We start from the raw sequence: 25,406 nt of genomic DNA, 5'->3' as shown, positions 1-25,406 counted from the left end.
GAAATAGCTTTGTTATTTTCAAAAAGATTTTTTTTTCAATTTGTCTTAGAACTTTTTGACTTCCCTCGTTTTCACTGTCTCCAGAAGCACTGTCAACTTCTTGAAACTCAGAGGCATCTGGCATGGACTATAACACCCTAGAAATGTGTATAGTGGTCAGATGAATCAGTGAAGAAATGGATGCCGTGCACTCCCAACCAAACATGAAAAGGACCATCCAGACTGTTACCAGCAATAAGTCCAAAAGCCAGGGTCTGTCATGATATGGGGTTATATCAGAGTCCTTATTAAAGGTAACTTACATTTCTGTGATGGTAGCATTAATGCAGATTTTGGAGCAAAATATGTTGCCTTCAAGATGACATCTTTTCCAGGGATGCCCATGCATATTTCAACAAGATAATGCAAAATCACATTCTGCACACATTACAAAGTCATGACTGCAGAAGAAGAGGGTGCCTGTCCCTTCTGTCCACAAAAGAGAATGCGTGGTGAATTTTGAAATGAAAAATATGACAGCAATGACCCTGTACTGTTGCACATCTTAAGACCTATTTGCAGGAAGAATGGGACAAAAATAATCGGACAAAAATAATTAAATTAATCAGGGAAAACATAATATAGTGCTGCTATATAGTTTTGAGTTCAAGACAGGTCAAAGGATGTTTACAAATTATTGTTTTCAGTTTTAATTTCAACATACCATCCCGACTTTTTCTGATTTGGGGTTGTATTTATATAGCCCTTTTAACAATACATGTTGTCACAGTGCAGCTTTACAGAAATCCATATGTAGATCTGGATCTATAATGAGCAAGCCAGAAGGAACAGTGGCAAGGTAACATTCCCTGAACCAGACAGAACCAAACTCAAAAGAGAAAAAATCCTCATCTTAGTTGGATTATAAATCATTACAGTGTGCAGTTGTATAAAAGTGAAGTGAAACAGTGTTAAGTGTATTGAAAGCATATTCAGTACGAGTGTATTATGAGCATAAAAGTGCTGGGATGAGCACAGGACAGTCTTTATAATTACAGCAGCAGTTCAAATCTATGGTATCTAATTTTGTGTTTTAGTGATGAATACATTAACATTATATTAATACAATAATAATATTCAATGCCACCATCCCAGAAACTCCTCCATGAATCAGACCAAGCTCAGTGCCCTCAGAAGAAAGAAGACCGGCTGAGAGCAACCAACCAAACATGCATCTTATGCCACAAAATTTCAAAAAGAAACCTGAGTCGTGAGCAACTACTGATACATCATTAACAATTCATAATGCATAACAACATGCAAAGCATTTTCTTAAATAATTGAACTAAATGCTTAATAGCTTTGGAATGCTTTATAACAAGAATATTTTCATAGTTATATCTGCAAATGTGTGACTGTATATAATTTTTTTTTACATCAGCAATATATTATACACACTCATACATTATACATGCATCATATTAATCTTTCATAATGTATAATAGATTTGGATTTATATAATTTCATCATCACTGCGCTTCAAATAACCCCAAGAATTCTTTATAGATGATTGACTTCAGTATAATTGTAGTCACACACATGCCCTCTGCCTATCTGTGTGTGTTTTCCCCACAGCAGCACATGGGCTGTGTATGCTTTCACTTGATTGCGCACCTGATCCTCATTTCCTGACTGCTCTTAAACCCCAGCTTCACTACAGCTCATTGACACTTCATTGCTCCAGCCACTATGGTAGCACGTGCCCTCAGCTGTTCATTTTGTTATGTTTACCAGTCCTTTGTCTGTCCTCTTAACCAAATGTTTTTCTCTGGGAAGGTGGCAGGATTTCCTCCTCCAATGCTCCCTGAACTTTGAGCAACAACTGCGGACCTTCCACACAGATAAGTAAAAAATCATTTTGATTATGAGACTATTTGGATATCGAGCTATAGACTGGGCCATGGCGGCATGGGAGAACCAACCTGATACGTGTTCCTCCTTTCAGGGAGGAACTTTGTCACCAAGATGTGAAGGGTTTTCAATCATCCTATCTGGGGCAAGGAAACTGCCAAGTGCCTCCTCATGCTCCACGGTGTATGCAGTGGAGTTCCAGACACTAGTGGCAGATGTGGGGTGGAATGATGAGGCACTCCAAAGAATCTTTCAGAATGGGCTCAGCAACCAAGTCAAGGATGAATTGGCAGCTAGGGATGAACTCCATGCATTGGACTCCCTAATTTTCCTGGTCACCCAACTGGACAACCACTTCCAGGAGCATCATAAGGAAAGTCTAGGGCAAACTCTGCAGTCAACCACCGCACACCCACTCCCAGACCCCACTGGTCCTTCACCTCCTCTATCCTTCACTGCACCACAACTGCTGGCCTGAGCAAGTCACCACACTAAGTCTGTGCACCTCCTCCTCTCTGGCAACTATAGTCAGTCCATTCAGTTTAATCTCATCTCCTTTCCCCAGGTTCCCCTAGTCCTTGGTTATCCCTGACTCAACCTCCACAACCCTCATGTGGAGCAGCCTTCTGGTAAATTACTTGGTTGGAGTCTGCACTTCTGCTGCCTCAGGTCTGCCTGTTCCCCAGCAGTCCATCTGCTATCCAGGCACCTATAGAGCCCCATGGCCTTTTCTTGGTCCCAACCAAATACCATGACCTGGGGGAGGTGTTCAGCAAAACTCTGGCCACTGTACCATCCTTAAAATTATGCCATCAGCCTCTTCCCAGGAGCACCACTTTCCTCCAGTCATCTCTATAAACTGTCCCAACCAGAAAGTGAGGTCATGGAGGAATATATTAATGATTACCTTGTGGCTGGCATAATTCACCCCTCTTCTTCCCCAGTAGGGGCAGGATTCTTCTTTGTCAGCAAGAAAGATGGTTCACTCCACCAATGCATTGATTACTGCAACCTCAACAATATTGCCATAAAGAAAAGGTACCCCCTGCCACTTCTCAGTTGTATTTTTGAACCCCTCCAAAAACCAGACCAGCTTCATTAAGTTGCATTCACCCCACTTTCCATGTCTCTCAACTCAAGCTGCTCTCAAATAGAAAGGAAGCCCAGCTATGCCCCAAAGACTCAAAAACAGACCTGACTTGTGTGCAGCATAGACTCTGGTAAGTTGGGGGAATGGTGTCTACATATTTCACAAAGGTAAAAGCCAGGCTTGTAGTACTCGAATCTAGGACTTGGACTCAAGTCCGACTTGTGCCCTAATTTTAAGGACTCGTGACTTGAGCACTGATGACTCAGGCCCGTGCATTAACTGAATTCGGACTTGCAAATTGGAGATGAGGACTCAATTTTTTTCTTTATTTTTTGTAACATGCCATAATTTTGCATATTTATATCTACATTAACTTTTATACTAATTTTGTGCAGGAGAATGCACATTCACCTGTTCATACGTCATGTTCAGGAGCAAACTAATGTTAATGGTGCTAAAAAGCCCCTAGGATTGTCCACTTTGCTTACACAGACTTTTCATGCAGTGGGGAAAAAAATGCATTGCTATGTGTTCCATATGTAGAATAACTATCGAGGAGACAATGGGGACAACCTTGAACTTCAGTCGTCATTTGGCAAGACTACAGCCAGAGAAGTAAACAACATGCTATGTTCATTGATCTGTTGATAGTGGGGCTTGCTGAATGATGTGCAAGCTTTTTATCTGTAGCCTATCAACTAAAATGGGGCAGTCAAGCAGTAATGGTAGTCCAGCGCAGTAGCAGAGACTTTCACATAAAGGCAGCAACAGTCACCATCAAATGGTGCGGTTGGAGTCTTGTTCTTGGACTCGACTTGGCTCGAAATTTTCGTTAATGACTTGGACTTGACTGAGAACTTGAGACTGGATTCAGAATCGAGGTTTAGTGACTCGACTACAACACTTGTAAAAGCCTTTCTATTAGTTAAGCAGTGTCTGGTTTATTTGGAGATTTTTTTAAAGCTGGTATCCTTATCAATATATTCAAGGAATATATAGGAACTATAAGCAGAAATGACACTGCCTGTGTAAAGATTGCAGGACAGTATGGGGGCAGTGATGTATTAGCTTTTCTTGAAAATTAGGGGTGATGAATAAAGCTTGACATTCCATGCTCATCTCATCTCATTATCTCTAGCCGCTTTATCCTTCTACAGGGTCGCAGGCAAGCTGGAGCCTATCCCAGCTGACTATGGGCGAAAGGCAGGGTACACCCTGGACAAGTCACCAGGTCATCACAGGGCTGACACATAGACACAGACAACCATTCACACTCACATTCACACCTACAGTCAATTTAGAGTTACCAGTTAACCTAACCTGCATGTCTTTGGACTGTGGGGGAAACCGGAGCACCCGGAGGAAACCCACGTGGACACGGGGAGAACATGCAAACTCCACACAGAAAGGCCCTCGCCGGCCACGGGGCTCGAACCCGGACCTTCTTGCTGTGAGGCGACAGCGCTAACCACTACACCACCGTGCCGCCCACATTCCATGCTGTTATAGGAAAATAATTCACAATGGTATGCTGTGATGAGGCCTGACATGAAGCTGACCTGAAGTGGATTATTTTACCATAACAACATTCCCCAAAATGTTTTATTCCCTTTATATCACAGTGATTTGTCAGTCATTACAGTTTCTTATTTATTAATGAACATCATGTCAATTTTTAACCATTTATAGTTACATTTAATGTTGTGGAATGTTCTCGAGACAAACTGGTTGCTGTTATCTCTTATCACTTACTGGCTATTACAAAGGTGCTGACGCTAATGCTACTTACAGAAATGATGTGAATTAAATGTCTCCTATCAGAACGTTTCACTATATGAGTGAGTATATGCTTTTATTTCAATACACACTATGTATTTAAGTATATGTTTTTTAAATATGCTTTTAAATAGATATTATTAGGCTTAGATTATGTAAAGCATTTGCTATACAAGTCACTGTGAATTAGCTGTTAGTATCGAAACAATAATGTATTAGAATGTGCATTAATTAAAAACCTATCATTTGAATTTCAGCCGTACGCTTATAGAAAATTAATCAACACCTTCTTACCAATCCGAGTTAAGAATTAAATTACAATGTGGTATAAAGCGTTATAAGGCATTTTCCAGACATTATGTTTCTTATATTGTATACTTGTTTACTATGTCCTTTATTCCCTCAAGTTGGAATTATACATGATCACGAGTTAAATATGTGAAAGAAAGCACTCGTGCAGCAAAGGTGAGGTGCTATTTAAGTTCTGGATTTGGAGTGGAAAGGCATTATTTTTCCTCAATTCAATTGTAAGCAAATGAAATGAAAATACAATTCCAGAGGGAAGAGGAGCATCTTGTCTGGATTGGCAGAACTACAATGCTATGGACGTAGGTGATTTGTAACATGTGTCAGTGCTGGGATCATACAATATTCTGTCTAACTTGATGCTAGAGGTAGATAAATTAGACAAGGATGAGATGTGCACTTCCTGGGTTTGAGCCCAGCGGCTGGCAAGGGCCTTTCTGTGTGGAGTTTGCATGTTCTCCCCGTGTCTGCGTGGGTTTCCTCCGGGTGCGCCGGTTTCCTCCACAGTCCAAAGACATGCAGGTTAGGTTAACTGGTGACTCGAAATTGACCGTAGGTGTGAATGTGAGTGTGAATGGTTGTTTGTCTTTGTGTCAGCCCTGCGATGACCTGGCGACTTGTCCAGGGTGTACCCCGCCTTTCGCCCACAGTCAGCTGGGATAGGCTCCAGCTTGCCTGTGACCCTGTAGAACAGGATAAGGATAACAGATGATGGATGGATGGATGGATGATGTGCACTGAGAGGCTGTCATTAAGGTAATGATGTTAGTGAGGGTGTTCATAACACAGAGTACTTTGGTTCTGTTCACATGTCATCTCACTCTGTCTTCTGTTTTTCAATAAAAATGATTCTCATCTGCTTTAGTGAGGCTCATGGAAGAATCCAGATATCAATAGAAAGTTACTTTAAAAAGAGTTTTCAACGATGGCTACCATAATGCACTGTTAGATAAATAGGGTGAATAGAGTGAAGCCTGCAAAAGATATCAAGGTCAAGTTTTTTTTTTAATTTGCCATTTGCGCATAAACCAACAGTTCAGACACATTGGAATTTTTGTGCAGGGCTCTCTCAGTCAACAGATTAGAAAATAAAAGCACTGTAATAAAAATATAAAATATAGAAACACTATACAATACATTGGGGGGGAGGTTATATGCTCAAAATTTTAAATACAAGTATTAAACAGAAGGAGAGGGCAAATGTTAAATAACATTAATAAAATAAAAGGCTAGTCCTGAGTGCTGTTCCTGGATTATTAAAAGAGGGGAAAGTTATATGGAAATATTGCACATTTTGGGAGGGGAATGAAAGTTATGTGGGGATATTGCACAGTTAAAATATTGCACATTTATCAAAGGGTATATGAGACAATCCTGTTTCACAGATAATAGTATATCACGTATTGCATATGACAAGTGAAGTGAGGTAGTAATGGTTATTGTTACTCTTATTCAATAATTTTGTTTTGCCATCAGTCTGACTGTGGCAGGGAAGAAACTGTTAAAGAACCGTGTTCTATGAGTGATGATGCTGTCCGATCTGCTGTGTCTCAGGTTGTACGTGCAGTGTTTGTGTCTGAGCAGAGAGTGAGCTGGGTGGAGTGAGTTTCTGATGATTCGCTCTGCTCTTTTCCGACAGCGCTGCACATACGTAGAGTCCATGGAAGGAAGTTTTGTCCCTATGATTTACATCCATTTAACCTTTGAGCAAGAGTTCAAGAGTTGAGCAAGTTCAAGAGTGCTGATTTAGGTATGAACAGCAACATATGTCTACCAGTCTCAGTGGAGCACTGAATTGGCCCTTCCAGTATTTTAATGATAGACAGACAAACAGCTACTGAAAGGGTTCCATTGACCTCGAACTCTTATCATCTTTTGATTTGAGGAAAGAACATCACTTAGAAAATATTAGGAACAAGAGAGACGAATAAGCTGAATAAAGTGAGATAGCTATCAAATCTGCCAAATACAGTGGGGCAAAAAAGTATTTAGTCAGCCACCAATTGTGCAAGTTCTCCCACTTGAAAAGATGAGAGAGGCCTGTAATTTTCATCATAGGTACACTTCAACTATGAGAGACAGAATGGGGGGAAAGAATCCAGGAAATCACATTGTCGGATTTTTAATGAATTAATTGGTAAATTCCTCTGTAAAATAAGTATTTGGTCACCTACAAACAAGCAAGATTTCTGGCTCTCACAGACCTGTAACTTCTCCTTTAAGAGGCTCCTCTGTCCTCCACTCGTTACCTGTATTAATGGCACCTGTTTGAACTCGTTATCAGTATAAAAGACACCTGTCCACAACCTCAAACAGTCACACTCCAAACTCCACTATGGCCAAGACCAAAGAGCTGTCAAAGGACACCAGAAACAAAATTGTAGACCTGCACCAGGCTGGGAAGACTGAATCTGCAATAGGTAAGCAGCTTGGTGTGAAGAAATCAACTATGGGAGCAATTATTAGAAAATGGAAGACATACAAGACCACTGATAATCTCCCTCGATCTGGGGCTCCACGCAAGATCTCACCCCGTGGGGTCAAAATGATCACAAGAACGGTGAGCAAAAATCCCAGAACCACACAGGGGGACCTAGTGAATGACCTGCAGAGAGCTGGGACCAAAGTAACAAAGGCTACCATCAGTAACACACTACGCCGCCAGGGACTCAAATCCTGCAGTGCCAGACGGGTCCCCCTGCTTAAGCCAGTACATGTCCAGGCCCGTCTGAAGTTTGCTAGAGAGCATTTGGATGATCCAGAAGAGGATTGGGAGAATGTCATATGGTCAGATGAAACCAAAATGGAACTTTTTGGTAAAAACTCAACTTGTCGTGTTTGGAGGAGAAAGAATGCTGAGTTGCATCCAAAAAACACCATACAACAGTGTGTGAAAACCTTGTGAAGACTTACAGAAAACATTTGGCCTCTGTCATTGCCAACAAAGGGTATATAACAAAGTATTGAGATGAACTTTTGTTATTGACCAAATACTTATTTTACACCATAATTTGCAAATAAATTCTTTAAAAATCAGACAATGTGATTTTCTGGATTTTTTTTTTCTCATTTTGTCTCTCATAGTTGAAGTGTACCGATGATGAAAAAACAGACCTCTCATCTTTTTAAGTGGGAGAACTTGCACAATTGGTGGCTGACTAAATACTTTTTTGCCCCACTGTATCAGGTGATAATTGTTTTTTTTTTTTTTTTAATTGCACTCCTGTCCCCTCCTGGAGGAATTCTAATCAATCCTGCCCACTCCCATGGACACTCTTGACCAATTCTGCCTGCTCCTGTTGAGTCGCTTGAGCAATCCCACCAGCTCCTAACAACACTCCTGCCCAGTCCCACAAACATCCATGACCAATCTCACCAATTCCTAAAAACACTTGACCAATCCCACCTGTTCTTATCCTTCCTGCCCCCTTCCATCGACACTCTTGACCAATCTCATCAGCTCTTGCAGACACTCTTGACCAATCTCAAGAGAGTACTCAAAAAAGCTACTAGTTCTAGAAAAGTCATTGTAAATAAATCATTTAGCATACACACATTTACACACAGCTGTTGATCAATGGTGGCACAAAAAGGACAACTGCACTTTGGTAATAGGAGTTCATGAGGTTCTTCTGGGCATCTTGCAGAATGACAAATTTAAATTCATAGCACCTACACTGAGTACACTGGCACACAGCTGGATGATGTGGTGGCACACGTCACTCTCTAAATGGTTTTAATACAGAGTGAACACATATAGTCAAAAACGCCTCTGTTTCTTTCTGTTTCATTCTTGACCACAGTGGCAGCTTTACACATAGATGGATAGATTCTGAGACTACCCTTGTTAAATCAATCAATGGCTAAATAACATGGATCAGGCAGAAAAAGCCCTTCAATTAATAAGCAAATAATGGTGTTCCCAATGTAAGTCGATTGGTAACCAAATCCAATTTTAAACGGAGCCAGAAAAAAAAAAATGCATCCGATCAGAGCTTAGCTACCCAGCAGTTCTTTCTTTCCTTGAAATTAAAACTAGTAATTGCATTGTGCCAGGACTCGATCGTTACTAATCTGCTGTGGGAAGAAAGTGAGCTGAGGATAAAGCTCATTGAAACTGATTACCCAAGAGACAACCCCATCCTGAACACCCTCCCCACCATTACACTCTGAATGCATCACTGACCACTGCAGACATTAGTGCACAATTGAAATAAAAAAAGAATTACTGGATGAAATACAGTACACTTTTGTTTGCTTCCAGAATATTCTCTTTCTATTGATGAGAATAATTCCATTACAACCCCAATTCCAAAAAAAGTTGAGACACTGTTTAAACTGTAAATAAAAACAGAATTTAATAATTTGCAAATCATGGAAACCCTATATTTTACTGAAAATAGTATATAGACAACATATCATCAAATGTTGATACTAAGAAATGTTATCGTTTAAAAAAAAATATATATATATATATATGCTCACTTTGAATTTGATGTCAGCAACACGTTTCAAAAAAATTGGGACAGGGCATGTTTACCACTGTGTTGCATCACCTCTACTTTTAACAACACTCTGTAAACATTTGGGAACTGAGGAGACCAATTTTTTGTTTTGTAATTTGTAGTGCTGAAAGAGAAATGTTGTCCCATTCTTGCATGATATGCAATTTCAGTTGCTCAACAGTTCAGGGTCTCCTTTGTTGTATTTTGCGCTTCATAATGTACCAAATGTTTTAAATGGGAGACAGATCTGGACTGCAGGAAGGCCAGTTTAGCACCCAGACTCTTACTACAGAGCCATGCAGTTTTAATATGTGCAGAAAGTGGTTTGGCATTGTCTTGCTGAAAGAAGGAAGGCTTTCCCTGAAAATGATGTCGTCTGGATGGCAGCATATTGCTCTGAAACGTGTATATATCATTCAGCATTAATGATGCCTTCCCAGATGTACAAGCTACCCATGTCATGTACACTAATGCACCCTCATACCATCACAGATGCTGGCTTTTGAACTGTGCACTGATAACAAGCCGGATGGTCCCTCTCCTCTTTAGCTTGGAGAATGTGGTGTCCATGATTTCTAAAAAGAATTTCTACTTTTGATTCATTAGACCTCGGGACAATTTTCCACTTCGCCTCAGCCCATCGTAAAAGAGCTCAGGCCAGAGAAGGTGGTGGTGTTTCTGGATATTGCTTATATATGGTTTTAACTTGCATTTGTGGATGCAATAATGAACTGTTTTCACAGTCGATGGTTTTCTGAAGTGTTCCTGAGCCCATACAGTGATTTCCACTTCAGACATATGTCTGCTTTTAATGCAGTGTCACCTGAGGGCCTGAAGATCACAGGAATCCAATGTCAGTTTTCAGCCTTGTCTCTTGCATACAGAGATTTCTCCAGATTCTCTGAAACTTTTAATGATATTATGTACCATGGATGATGTGATCCCCAAATTCTTTGCAATTTTACATTGAGGAACGTTATTCTTAAATTGTTGCACTGTTTGCCCACGCAGTCCTTCACAGAGTGGTGAACCCCTCCCCATCTTTACTTCTGAGAGACTCCGCCTCTCTGGGATGCTTTTTTTTTTATACCCAATCATGTTACTGACCTGTTGCCAATTAATCAAATTAGTTTTTGTTGTTGTTGTGTTTTTTTGTTTGTTTTTTGCATTACACAACTTTTTCAGTCTTTTGTTGCTCCGTCCCAACTTTTCTGAAATGTGTTGCTGACATTAAATTAAAAATGAGCATATATTTTTCAAAAGACAAAAAAAAAAATCTCAGTTTCAACATTTGATATGTTGTCTTTGTACTATTTTCAATGAAATATAAGGTTTCCGTGATTTGCAAATCTTCACATTGTGTTATTTATGTTTTACACAATGTCCCAACTCTTTTGAAATTGGAGTTTATTTGTGAAGATGGAAAAATGGATACCAGGAAAAATTGTAAGAAATTCTCATTTCAGATAGCTAGATACACGCCAGTACAAAAGATATTTTGGAACTTGTTTTATATCACCTAACTGTTGAAGGTCCAATTCTGATTTGTCAGAAGGTGTTAGTTAATTTTCTATAACATGGCTTGGTGGTGTAGTGATTAGCATTGTTGCCTCACGGTAAGAAGTTTCTGGGTTCAAGCCCTATGGCCGACTGGGGCCTTTCTGTGTGGAGTTTGCATGTTCTCCTTGTGCCTGCATAGGTTTCCTCCCATCGTTCAAAGACATGCCGATTAGTTCAACTGGCTACTCTAAATTGCTCATAGGTGTGTAAGTGAGTGTGAGTGGCCATCTGTCTCTCTGTGTTGGCCTTGCGATGGATTGGCGGCCTGTCCAGGGCGTGAGCCACCTCTCGCCCGATGTCCAGCTTCCCCATGACCCGCAGTGGATAAGCAGTATAGAAAATCAAATTAACAACATCAGCTCTGACAGTAGTTCCAGCTGAGTGGTCACTCGTTTGAATGTTATTGTTTCTATTTTGACAACCTACACAAGGAATTTTATGGAGGACACTGCACAAAAGCAGATTTTAAAAATGTGTATAATTGTGAATATGATGTTTTCTGTGATGAGATGTTTCTCATCTCATCTCTAGCCGCTTTATCCTGTTCTACAGGGTCGCAGGCAAGCTGGAGCCTATCCCAGCTGACTATGGGCGAAAGGCGGGGTACACCCTGGACAAGTCGCCAGGTCATCACAGGGCTGACACATAGACACAGACAATCATTCACACTCACATTCACACCTACGGTCAATTCCGAGTCACCAGTTAACCTAACCTGCATGTCTTTGGACTGTGGGGGAAACCGGAGCACCCGGAGGAAACCCATGCGGACACGGGGAGAACATGCAAACTCCACACAGAAAGGCCCTCGCCAGCCACGGGGCTTGAACCCGGACCTTCTTGCTGTGGGGCGACAGCGCTAACCACTATACCAACATGCCACCCGATGAGATGTTTATAGCATTTTTGGAAGGAATCTCTGGTGTTTCCAGTGTCAGCGCTTTGTAAAACAGACGTAAAAATGTGTATAATTATTGCTATGATTAATTTTTCATGAGTAGGCTTTTTTCAAACTTTTTTGGGAAGAGTCTCCAGTGTCATTGTTTTGTAATAGTCAGAGGTAAAGCTGTTACTTTTCTGACTTTTTGGTTTCTAGGTAACCATGGTATATGAGGAATAACATACTACAGAACATGCTGTTATTGGAATCCACAACAGTGCTTCATTTCAGTCTGCATCACACTTCACTAATCACAGTGTCATAAAGCAGGTCCCATCATGGCTTATTAACTTAATTCATTATCTTTTCCCCATCAATATGTATGCTCTAGTTAAACAATTTTACTGCAGAATGAAGTACATTACACTAGTGTTCACAAAATGCAATGTTTTGGTGCCCTTAAATGCATAATGTTAAACTGCAAATGTTTATACTGCAAAAAACAAAAGCTGTTCCTGGAACAATAGTGATGCTGTGACCAAAGCATAAGAAGGCAATGAAGGCGTTTAATCAGTACAACAAAATGAAGCTTCGATTGGTTGAATTTAATCAAATGTAGTAGAATATTCATGTCTTGTCTGTTTCAATTACACTAATGTGTTCCATCTCTGACTGTTATTTAGAACTCCGATTAAACTTCTTAATTTGTTACTTCTTAGATGAGATTCAATTTGCTGCCTCACCAGGGGAAAACAAGTGATCAAAAAGGCACTTTATCAAATATTCAATTGATTAAATTGAAATTAGAGAGAAGAAAACGTAGCAAAAAGAATGTCAAGTTTATAACCTGCAAGTTCATAAATGACGACCATGGACAAGTCATGGACAAACTACTTTTGTAGACTCATAAGTACTTAAAATCAATGTGATAGATGAAACTTAAAGAAAAAAAAATGTTGGCCATGACAATTTGCACTTAAACTATAATAATAAAGCATGCATCAGTTTTGAATACACCAGTATGTGGGTACTTTCTAACTTGCTGCATGGCAGGGAGTCATAAAGTAGACATAAAACGTGATACTCCGTGACCTCTCAGGGACGGGATGCAGGATTCAGTTGCATTACTATGAGCTCCCCCGGCATTTCATCCATCAAAGTGAGCTGTATTTGTTTTTTGCTGCTGATTGTTAGATATTGCAAATGTGGTTTCTATCAAAGCCGCAGTGGGCATTCTGAAAAGCAGCAACTCAATGATGGATGACTGACCCCTTATTTGGTAAACAGACTGCAAAGACAGACTAAGTCAGAGTTACTCCTACGGTAAATGCAACATTTTCATCAGTGAATTCTTTTTAGATGTGTCATGCTGGACTTGAAAGGTGTTAATAGACTTTAAGAGATTTTCATTCACTCCCTCCAGAGATGGGGATTGCATCGTCTAAATATAGCTTGACTATATATCGTTCATTCCTTTAACGTGAACTGAATAGCATAATGGCTTTGCATTAACTTTCCAACTGGAGGACCTATTCAGTGCCTGAGATATCTATTAAAATTCTCTTATTTGCTGCATTTTGTTGTCCTGTAAAATAGAGAGAACAAGTAAGGCCATAATGCACTTTTTTTTCCAGCAGATTATTAAATTGTGGCTTTGCTATGACCTTGGACTTTATAAGAAGCAAACAAGTAATGCTATGGATTTTTTTTTCTGTACCTCTAGACTTCCCACGGATGAGTAGGCTGCAAAGGCAAAGGACTCATTAATGGATATGTGGGTCTTTGTGCCACACTTCGCTCCACTGGGCAGGAAACACTGCTTATTTGCCATATCAGTGAGAGTATTTGGTAAGGATCCAGGGGAGCTGATGAGGACGGTGTAATTGATCAGCTGGACGTTCTTTAGTCCAAACGCCTCCCAGCGATGGGCAAGATACTTCACCCAGATTTCCTCGCTGAGTCTGGAAAAGTATTCAAAATCCCTGTGGGGTTGGATAAAGAAAGAAGATATATTGATACATCTGTTCATCTTATTGAGAGCAGTCTCACAAGACACTTAACAAAACCCTGATGAATATGCACAAGGCTCATCATCATCATTAGCTAAATCAGTACATCATTGGTTTTTGCTTAGCATTGGCATTCATTAAAGACATTTACACACTCCGTTAATGTACAGATAGCACCGGTGAGCCATGACAAGAAGGCTGGGACTGAAGACAGACCTTTGTAATTTAGATTTTGGACAAGCTTCAGTTAACATAACTGATGAATATTACTGTCCCTAGATGCATTTGTCTTCACACTCAGTGGAAGTACTATATTAAAATGATATCAGGAAGAGAGAGTGAATTATCAACATGGAGTGTAACAAAGTATGCACAAAAAGCAATGCCTGTGTGACTTAATGTATTATGCAGATATGATGACAAATTGCACTATAGCATTGTAATTTCCAACTTATATTGGGAAAGTTTCAAGTTTATGATTATGAAGTCACACTCTGTAATTTTAGGACAGCTGGGTTGCAGCTTCACCCACTAATTTGCTTAAAAAAAAAAAAAAGTTGCTGAAACAGCACAGCAGCTGCTCTGGGATTTACTCTGATTATACAAAACAGTACATAATGATTGAACCACATCAATATAAATATGTATTGACCTGCATATTAATGGTATTTTAAGATATTAATATGAGCGGAGAAACAAATTGCATTATACTATTTCACCAAAGTGGTGTTAGAAATATTTTCTAATAACAGGCAAGCCCACAAAACCTGTAACCAGGAACCAGAATAAAACAAAATGGTGAGGTCCATATTGCAGAAATGTGTCATAGTTAATATACCTTATCACAATGCCAACTGTACACTACATCAATTTCTAAGCTCTGTTATTTGTTCATTCTTCCATAAACTGTTTTCACCATTTAATTGAGCTAAATATTTGGGTTTCGAAGACAGCCTAAATCACCTGCTCATTTCTGCCTCCAAAAATATGAAACATTTTATTTTTTCTAAAGATTGCTTTCACATTTCTTAAAACTGACACAGAGAATTGATTTCATGCTAAAGGACCACATACAACATTATATGAGAGCCATTATTTTCAAAATCTTGCATCGTATTTTTTTTTTATTTGCTTTGCACATTTTCCAAAATTGTCACAGCTTATTCTGCATTAAAAAACAACATCGTAGAGAGCTTTGCATTAATAAATATTTTTTTCTTTTACTTTTTTATAACAGAACTGAGATGTTCTTTATTCTGAACATTTTATAGCCATAACAAACATTGACTTTTTTTTTTGTGCAGAATGAACATTCTATTCTTGGACAAATATTTTATGTACAGCAATTAATACTAAAGCTATTCACTGAACTATTTTTGTACACGTACAATGTATAATTGCTCTTTTTAATAATCAAACTATTAAACATGAACTGAAACTGTATAAATGAATATAAATACATCACTCAGAATAAACAGATAAACTAGAGAATCAAAAAAAGATGTGCACTTTTTTTGGTCTACCTCCGGGTTTTTCACCTAGTGTTTTGAAGTGGTTAATAAAATTGAGAAAATAAATGCATATAAAAATAAATCATTCTTGAGTAAGACATTCAGTTTGGGTTTAAATCTAGTAGAGAAATGAATAATTGGAACAGATGCAGATAGTGGCATTGTGCGCCACCCTGAGTTTTTTTTTTTTTTTGGAGAATCTAGAAATAGATCCTGTAGTATCCACACTTTTATTACGCCAAATGTGTTGAGGAGAGTGTATTTCTATTTACCTTACTTTTTATTTCTTTATTATCAAAGACTCACGAGGGCATTGTGCTGTCCTTGCTTCAAGACAATAAAATACAAAGATGAATTAAATCCAACAACCTCCAAAGACTTCCAATCAAACAGATTGCTAACACTTTCCCCTGCCAACATGATACAGCCCTCAACAGTACAATTCAATTCAGTCTTATTCATGTGTGTTTTTATTACTCGCCATCATCACTGAACAGCTATACACCTGGGTCTTTTCTTCCAAAAGAGCAACACAGCATAGCTGTAATTGAAGAAGCTTTCCAAGTGTGACATTCTGCCAAAGGCAATGTTTCACTGTGCTGATGTACAACGCATCTTAACAATGAGTCTGTAAATCTGAATTTGTGTGTTCTCAAGAGGAAAAAACAAACCTATTAGGAATATTATAATAGTATAGTAGTAGTAAAGTAGAAATATGATGTTTTCATTATGAGGGATGCGTTAGTGTGAACATTTTATGGACACATGAATTATGCTAATCTTCACAAAATTAAGGGGAATCAAATTCATAACAGTTTTATGAAGCACCATGTATAACTTCTACAAACGTCCGTATGAACTTCCGAGATAAAAGTACCAATCTTTGAAAATGCACAGTAGCAAAAAAAAAAAAAAAGTCACAAACATAATGAAGGCTACTAAACTGTGGCAGATTCACCGGAATGCTCAGTAAAACTTAATAGCCAATTTCCTTATAAAACTGCATAAATTGTCCCTCAGACTACTGATTCATTAAAAAAAAAAAAAGTTTTCATATCAAATCGTCCACTTTTTTTTAACCTTTCTATTTATTTATTTATTTATTTTACTTCTTATTGCCCTTTACAGTTTTTTTTTTTAATGTAGAACCCATCCATCCATTATCTGTAGCCACTTTATCCTGTTCTACAGGGTCGCAGGCAAGCTGGAGCCTATCCCAGCTGACTACGGGCGAAAGGCGGGGTACACCCTGGACAAGTCGCCAGGTCATCACAGGGCTGACACATAGACACAGACAACCATTCACACTCACATTCACACCTACGGTCAATTTAGGCCCTGTCCACACGGCAACGGATTCAGGTGAATCTGATAAAATTGTTTATCGTTTCGGCCTGGCGTCCACACGGCACCGGCGTTTTGGGTGCCCCAAAACGAAATCTTTTGCGAACGGGTTCCAGAGTGGAAAGATCTGGCAATGGCGCTGTTGCGAAGTCGTCTGGATGAGTAGAACGGATTTGTTTACGATGACGTCACAACCACATGTGCTTCACGCCGGGTAGAAGTGTAACGAACTCGATGCGAGTTGTCAACAAGTCCTATAACTTGGTTCATGAAATGCGCTTACAAAATATTTTCACTGTGAATATTTATTGTGTAATGGTGCAAAGTGAGAGAGAGAGAGAGAGAGAGAGAGAGTCAATCCCGCCAGCTAAAATAGGGAAAAAAAGGAGCGATCTCACCTCTTCAGATGTTGGTTTAAGTCCCACAATACATTCCTCAAAAAGGGCATAGAAGAACAAATTAATCAATCAACGTGTAGCATTCAATTTATTCCGGACCATTAAAGACGCCGCCTTCCACATACAATCATACGTCATCCTCGCCGCCATATTGGATGGGGCAAAGCGGAGAATAAAGATGCCTCATTCATGTGCTGCGTTTAACTGTACCAACAGGTTTACCGTCCAAACGAGATCACATGGGATTACCTTTCACAGGTGAGACTGGAAAAATACTTTTCATTGTATTTGGTCATTATAACGTAATTTTACGAACAGATTTTTCTGACTTTGTGGCTAATATGAAGTCTCGCGCATAATAGTTTATGCGCATGCGTCCTTACTTCTTCTATTGTTGTGGTGTCTCCGATGGGACCGTCTTACAGCGCACCTAGAGGTGTGGCATGTGTATTGCATCATTTTCAGCAAGCGTTGCGTTGCCATATGTACCTGATATTTTACTGATCCGTTGCCCACGTGGACGCGATATATATATTTTTTAAATCTCGTTGCCGTTGTCGTGTGGATGTAGCCTTAGAGTCACCAGTTAACCTAACCTGCATGTCTTTGGACTGTGGGGGAAACCGGAGCACCCGGAGGAAACCCACGCGGACACGGGAAGAACATGCAAACTCTGCACAGAAAGGCCCTCGCCGGCCACGGGGCTCGAACCCAGGACCTTCTTGCTGTGAGGTGACAGTGCTAACCACTACACCACCGTGCTGCCCTTAAAATGTAGAAACGTTTAGTTAAATTATTTTCAAAGGCATCTTTAATTTATAGCATTTCTTTACATATGTCTAAGACTTTGGCATGGTATTGAAGAAATAGAAAAACTTGCATGAAAGTTCCAATATCACTTCATGAGATTTGACATTAGCCTTTCATGAATTCTCCAGCACTGCTACATAAATGTGCATTTTGTTTGTTTCTTTCTTTCGTGTAATGAAGGCTTATACTGTACATATGGCTTATGAACACCTGAGAGGAATATTAGCTATAATTTAAATCGTGTTAAAGTGTTAATATCATGCTTAAAATCATGAACAGCAATTTTTTGAATTGATGCCATATTGATTTTATTCAATATTAATATTTTAACATGGAATTCAATACAACTGAAATGCTGTCTTATTGCTACTGTCCATGTATACCAGTTAACTCTAAAAAAATATAGATAGATAGATAGATAGATAGATAGATAGATAGATAGATAGATAGATAGATAGATAGATAGATATTCTTCAGCCCAGTAAAAATTGCTCATAAAAAAAGAAAATTTTACCTAAAATGGTGTTATCTGAACTTGGCTCAATTAAAAGAATAAGTACAGCTCATTCTTTTGCGTGTTAAGTGTCTTTAAGATTTTGCATAAACATTGTCTATAATTTCTAGCAATACCCATGTTCAGGAGATTTGGGAACACGAAACTAAATATTCCGAGATCTTCTGACACCACACCATTAGACCGTACTCTGTCAACTTTGAAGCATTTGGACTGTTTGCTACGACACCGAAAGGAAGAACTGCGTAGGTAAGAGCACACCAGACTGTTAATTTTTAATGTGTTTACAGTTATGAGGGTTTTTTGTTTGCTTGTTTCAAACAATTGACATGTAATGTTTTACGGGGTGTTGTTTATCGACATCAAAAGGTGTTTTGACTGCAAGGCTGGCTTGGCAGGGAACATGAGATAGCAAAGTGGAGCTATCCAACCATCCATCCATTATCTGTAGCCATTTATCTGGTACAGGGTCGCAGGCAAGCTGGAGCCTATCCCAGCCAACTATGGGCGAAAGGCGGGGTACACCCTGGACAAGTCGCCAGGTCATCACAGGGCTGACACATAGAGACAACCATTCACACTCATATTCACACCTACAGTCAATTTAGAGCCACCAATTAGCCTAACCTGCATGTCTTTGGACTGTGGGGGAAACCGGAGCACCCGGAGGAAACCCACGCGGACACGGGGAGAACATGCAAACTCCGCACAGAAAGGCCCTCACTAGCCGCTGGGCTCGAACCCGGACCTTCTTGCTACGAGGTGACAGTGCTAACCACTACACCACCGTGGAGCTAGTGCTGATAAATTAGCAAATCTAAGTGGGGTCAGTTTTATTCAGTCTTTTACCAGAGATGTTCTTAAATATGGCCATGTTAGAACTTCTCGGGTTTTATTTGTTTATATCGTGAAGTCGGTCATTGATGCAAGTTTGCACCTGTGTGCTTTTGCTAGTGAACAGTACCACTGATCAAGTTTTTTTTGGACACGATGATTTGAAAGTTCGGTTATTATATAGTGATTAATTTATTTGTGATATCAGAAAATCTGTGTGCTATAGATTTTCACTGTGGCAGAAATAGTGATAGTAGTAATAGTAGTTTTCACAGTGGTAATGTTTAACCAAGATATTGCACATATACTGTACAACTTAAAATATTTAGAAAGTCTAAATGAAAGAGCTTAATTTTACTGGCTGGAGAAACCTATATTTTTAAGTAGAGACATGAAGTGAAATTCAGATTTTTTTTTTAAATAAAGTAAGCTTAATTTTATGTGTAAAAATCACCCAAAATTAATACATTTTCTACATAGAATTATGGATGCAAAAATGCTGCACTGATTTTTAAAGTAAAATCAGCCCATCATTTTTTACAGTGTTGATAATAAAATTATACAATCTACAACTCTATATATTGGCCCAATCATAATCTCCAATTATTCAGAAGACTTCTCAAAATGGTGATATTATTCACATAGTAATGTTGGTTATACATCAAGGGTTCACAGCACCATCAAACTTCTGATGTCAGTAGCATTTAAAATAAGAGAGAAAAGGTTTTCCAGGATGAACAGAACATGACAGTGTTTACACTGTTATGCATTCATCTCATCTCATCTCATTATCTGTAGCCGCTTTATCCTTCTACAGGGTCGCAGGCAAGCTGGAGCCTATCCCAGCTGACTACGGGCGAAAGGCAGGGTACACCCTGGACAAGTCGCCAGGTCATCACAGGGCTGACACATAGACACAGACAACCATTCACACTCACATTCACACCTACGGTCAATTTAGAGTCACCAGTTAACCTAACCTGCATGTCTTTGGACTGTGGGGGAAACCGGAGCACCCGGAGGAAACCCACGCGGACACGGGGAGAACATGCAAACTCCACACAGAAAGGCCCTCGCCGGCCACGGGGCTCGAACCCAGGACCTTCTTGCTGTGAGGCGACAGCGCTAACCACTACACCACCGTGCCACCCGTTATGCATTCATGTTGTAGCCTATTTCAAACAGGTTTTTGACACATCTCATCAACTTAATTAAGATGATAGTTATACATGTGTGTAGTGACTTGACACTTCTGTTTCTTTGAGAACTTGTTGTGACTATCAAGAACAAATAGTATGTGAAACAAACATTATTTATATTGTTTTCTTCCCTAATTTGTGACAAACTTGGAGCAATTATTGTCTGAAAGCACCAACAAACATCATTCATCCAATTGTTTATACTAATTAGTACTCATTGTTCAAGGTGGTAACAAAGCAAGGCCTAAATATCTTGCTGCTAAAAAAAATTAAAATGACATTTCTTTGTCTTCTTCATTGTCAACAGACGTTTCAAACAGTTGCACATAACTAAGATATATAGATTCTCTAGAGTTTACATAAAATAATATGCAAAACAAAAAGCATTCTTTAGGCACAAAGGCCCTGTTTTTGAGTGAAGTCTAAATAGAATGGCCAGACTGGTTACAACTGACAGGGAGTTTAGTTATTTTTGTTTTGGCCGGGCACCACCCGAACTGATAATCACATAAGTTTTTCTTTGGCTAATCAGACATAAGGTACGCCACCACTTTTGCCAGAGCTAGGTGCCTTGCTCAAATACACTTCATCCAGTCCTTCTGGTCCAGGGAATTAAACCAACAACCTTTTGGTCCCAAAGCTGCTTCTCTAACCATTAGGCTGTGGCTTCCCCTCTAGAGCAAATCAAATAATCAGTCTTTGCATCCAGGATAAGAAGAAAAACACTTCAGAACACTGGCTACTCTAAACTGTCCATAGGTGTGATTGCGAATGGCTGTCTGTGTTAGCCCTGTGATAGACTGACGACCTGTCAGTATGTACCACACCTCTCACCAAAGTCAGCTGGAATCAGCTCCAGTTCACCTGCGAGCTGCAGTGGATTAGCGGTATAGATAGATGGATGGATATTGTTTATTTAATTTCTTCCAGTTAAGCAAGATGAAGACCATTCAGCTCATCAATTCATGGCCAACTTCTCGACCATCTGTTTTCACTATCATTAGAGACTGCATAATATTAATAAGGAAAAGAAACTTGTGTTCCACAGTTATAATTAATCTGTCAAATTCAACAAAATAAAGTTGCAAACAGTCTAAACTGTACTGTAACTTTGAACTAAAACAGAATGGAGGACATCGATGCTTATGGCATGGTGTACAGAAGAAAAACAGAAATGTCTGGGCTGATGCCCACACAGCAGGGTGACATGCTCAACAGCTTGCCTTGGTGATGGATACCCACTCCACGGCCTGGGGAAGAGGCACTGTGCTCTCACACAAGCTGAGCTTAAATACTGCTGTCGGCCCAAGTTTTCCATGATGGAACAGTTTTCATTTGGTGCCATCTGTTGCTGAGGATAATATAGATATCATGCTAAAGCATCCCAAAGCTCATGCCGAGAAAGAAAACCAAACATTTTCACAAGACCTGCCTCAAATCAATTGTGAGGGGAAGTTGGTTGTCCATGTTTTGAAATGATTATCCTGTCAAACTAGATGTATTGTATTAGTTTCAACATATTTCACTTTTGCTTCACATTCTCTGTGGTTTGTTCTCTTGCTACAATGAATGTGAGGGAGGGAGTGTTGAAGTCTAACTCTTCACTACTAACATTTAAGCAAGTTAATTAAATACGGTTGAGTGGATTTGATTGACAGATGGTGTATCCTTCTCGCCGGTGAAGGTGGTCACTAGGGGTTGCTTATGCAGAGGCTATGCCACTTGACAGAATCTGTCTGGGTGGCTATTGAACTGTGTCAGCATTTTATTATGGATGATAATACCAGCTGTGATGAACCCCGTGCTATAAAAAAAAAAAAAACCTGCTCAGCCTTTACATTACCCATAAGTCCCTCAAGAGCACACAAAGCCAAAGATTAAAGATTTTTGTGGAATCCTAAAGTTAAGTGGAAAAAATGGCTGATCTCACTGTTCTCCTACTAAAGATCTGATTTTAGATGGAAAAAGACTATACTGGAGCTCATTTGTTAGTTGAAATTCTGAATAAAGTCCTTTCCTGGCTACAAGTGTGTTATCAATTTTGCAAAATAATAAATAAATAAATAAATAAAATTAAATTAATCTTGTTCCACTTATGTAATTGCATCCTCTTCCATCTGCAAATTCTCCAGTTCCAATGGCAGACTCTATATTAAGTGAAAGAAGTCTGACTACGCCCTGCGATGACCTGGCGACTTGTCCAGGGTGTACCCTGCCTTTCGCCCGTAGTCAGCTGGGATAGGCTCCAGCTTGCCTGCGACCCTGTAGAACAGGATAAAGCGGCTAGAGATAATGAGATGAAACTAGTGAATAACATAATTGGGCAATTCTTCAGCAGAGAGGCCAAAATTATGATATTATTAAGATTGTCTTAACCTGTCAGCTCAGTGACATTGCTAAAGTATGGAATCCAAGGCAAAATGTACTGAAAACCATATTTAAAAACCATCACCTAAATTATAGCAAATGTCACTTCCGAGAAATCTTGGTTTGAAGTTTAAGAAATGAAAGCTCAGGGTTTTTTTCTGACGTAATTCTCTCACTGACTTTTCTTTCCTCATAAAAGGTTTTGCGTTCAGAGTTAAACATAGCCAATTTTTCTATGCTTTTTTAGGGTCAAAAGATACCCCATATGGTGTGATTTTTTTTAAAATTTAATATCATTATCTTGAGTATTGCAACTAAAAAAAAAAGCTACATTTTGCTGTGAATATAATTCCATTATCGTAGAACTACCCAGAACTAGAAGGGCACTTGGTAGAGTGCATACCTCCGCCAAGCCACACTTTTGGATTTGCATCAAAATCTAATTACATGTTCCATGGCCCACCTTTCCTCAACATTCCATCAAAATCTGTTCACTACTTTTTGAGTTATGTTGGGAACAGACAAACAACCAAACAGAGATGAAAACATAACCTCCTCCAAGAAAGTTGGCAGAGATAAATATGCTAATAATTTTTGGCATTTGTATACATTTGTGTGTGTATTCAGAAAAAAAAGCCCATACATCCAATGACAGCATTGAGGTCCAAGCTAATTGTCACTGCAATAATGGAGTAAGGAATTTGGGGAAGCCGATGTTCATGCTTTGGAAAGCCATGGCCTAATGGTTAGAGAACCAGCTTTGGACCCAAAAAGATTGCTGGTTTGATTCCCTGGACCAGCAGGACTGGCTTAAGTGCCCTTGAGCAAGGTGCCTAACCCCCAACTGCTCTGGCAAGAGTGGTGGTCTACCTTGTGTCTGATTAGCCAGTGAAAAACTGATGTGATTATCAGTTTAGGCATTGAACCTGACTGAAGTAAGGAATAGTTGTTGTTTTTTTTCCTTTCCTTCTTCCCCCTCTTCCCGCTTCCTCTTAGGGTAGCAGTGAGACAGAACATTCTTGTTCCCTTTAGTTGCTCTGGGGTATTCATGAAAGGGTGTCTGTTTCTACAGTTTCATCAGAAGCAATCTGGAAGAAAACAACATGCACCACATCCTCATTGCTCCTAATTTCACCTGCTTGATACAGGTTAGAAACTGTAAATAATCTATAATTAGCACCTAAGAAATAGTAACCAACTATAGTGAACGTGCACTTTATTGAAACTGTGAGAATATTGCATACAAGTGATGGATGCTCATGAACTTAGGGAAGGAACTAAATGAAACAAAGAAATGAAATACACAGGACAGAAATGTGTTGTGTTTACATGGTTTTGAGTTGTTCATTAAACAGAGAAGCAATCCGGGATCAAACGAGATGCACTTTGTCCTCATTGCTCCTGTTTTTACCTGCTTGATACAGGTAACATTTTATTACTGTGGTACTCATCTCTGGAATATTTATGATATGAGTATAATTACACTGGAGAGGGTTGGTGATGCATGGGCATTGGCAGTGATGGGAATAACGGCGTTAGAAATAAACGGCGTTACTTTTTTTTAGTAACGAGTAATCTAACTAATTACTTTTTACATCATTATAACGCCGTTCCCGTTACTTACAATAAAATACTATGCATTACTTCATTAAAGCTGTTCTCATCTGACACGCTGCTTGTTCATCCTTTCTTTCCTCTGCTTTAGTGTGGGGCGGGGAGATGCGAGACAACGGCATAGTAAGCCAATCAGAGTAGATTTGGACAGCATACGTAGGTAGGCTCCGCCTACTGCACTACTGCGCACACTTTCAATCAGAAGACACAGCGATGGCAAGCGGTCAGCCCAGCACTGCGTTTTCACATTGGAAATACAGCCATTGCTTTTCATTACTTGAAATAAAAGGCAAAAATGTCTATGTGCAATGCACATTATGTCGAGGAACAAAGCGTTTGTCCTCGTCAGTGGCCAGTAATTAGTAACATAATTTTAATAACTACAAAAATATATTAAATTTGATAGATGTCTTATCTCACATTGTCCCACAAAAATATTAATATAGTGTAGATAACGTTACTAATTGGTTCTGTTAAGTGTCCATTTCAGTCATTAAACACATTTAACATTCACTTTTATTATGATTACACTAATTGAATTTGTTTTTGTTTTTTTGGGGGGGGAGGGGGAACACAAAATGTAACGGAATAATTACTTTCCCTGGTAATTAGTTACTTTTATGACAAAGTAACTCCGTTACTAACTCAGTTACTTTTTGGGAAAAGTAACTAGTAACTATAACTAATTACAACCCCGATTCCAAAAAAGTTGGGACAAAGTACAAATTGTAAATAAAAACAGAATGCAATAATTTACAAATCTCAAAAACTGATATTGTATTCACAACAGAACATAGAC

General features: G+C 39.2%; 1 protein-coding gene across 2 annotated transcripts in view; it reads right to left on the bottom strand.

Annotated features, from left to right (window-relative positions):
* Nucleotides 1-25,406, bottom strand: part of LOC132899553 (inactive N-acetylated-alpha-linked acidic dipeptidase-like protein 2) — a 711,964-nt gene that overhangs the window by 394,287 nt on the left and 292,271 nt on the right. For both annotated transcript variants that reach the window (XM_060941545.1, XM_060941546.1), the window contains exon 3: nucleotides 13,725-13,989. In XM_060941545.1, the coding sequence (XP_060797528.1) occupies nucleotides 13,725-13,989 (265 nt within the window). The remainder of the gene's footprint in view (nucleotides 1-13,724; nucleotides 13,990-25,406) is intronic.

Source organism: Neoarius graeffei, chromosome 15, assembly GCF_027579695.1.
Source record: "Neoarius graeffei isolate fNeoGra1 chromosome 15, fNeoGra1.pri, whole genome shotgun sequence".
Taxonomy (NCBI): domain Eukaryota; kingdom Metazoa; phylum Chordata; class Actinopteri; order Siluriformes; family Ariidae; genus Neoarius; species Neoarius graeffei.
The sequence above is the reverse complement of the archived record's forward strand: the minus strand, read 5'-3'. Positions and strand labels throughout refer to the sequence as shown.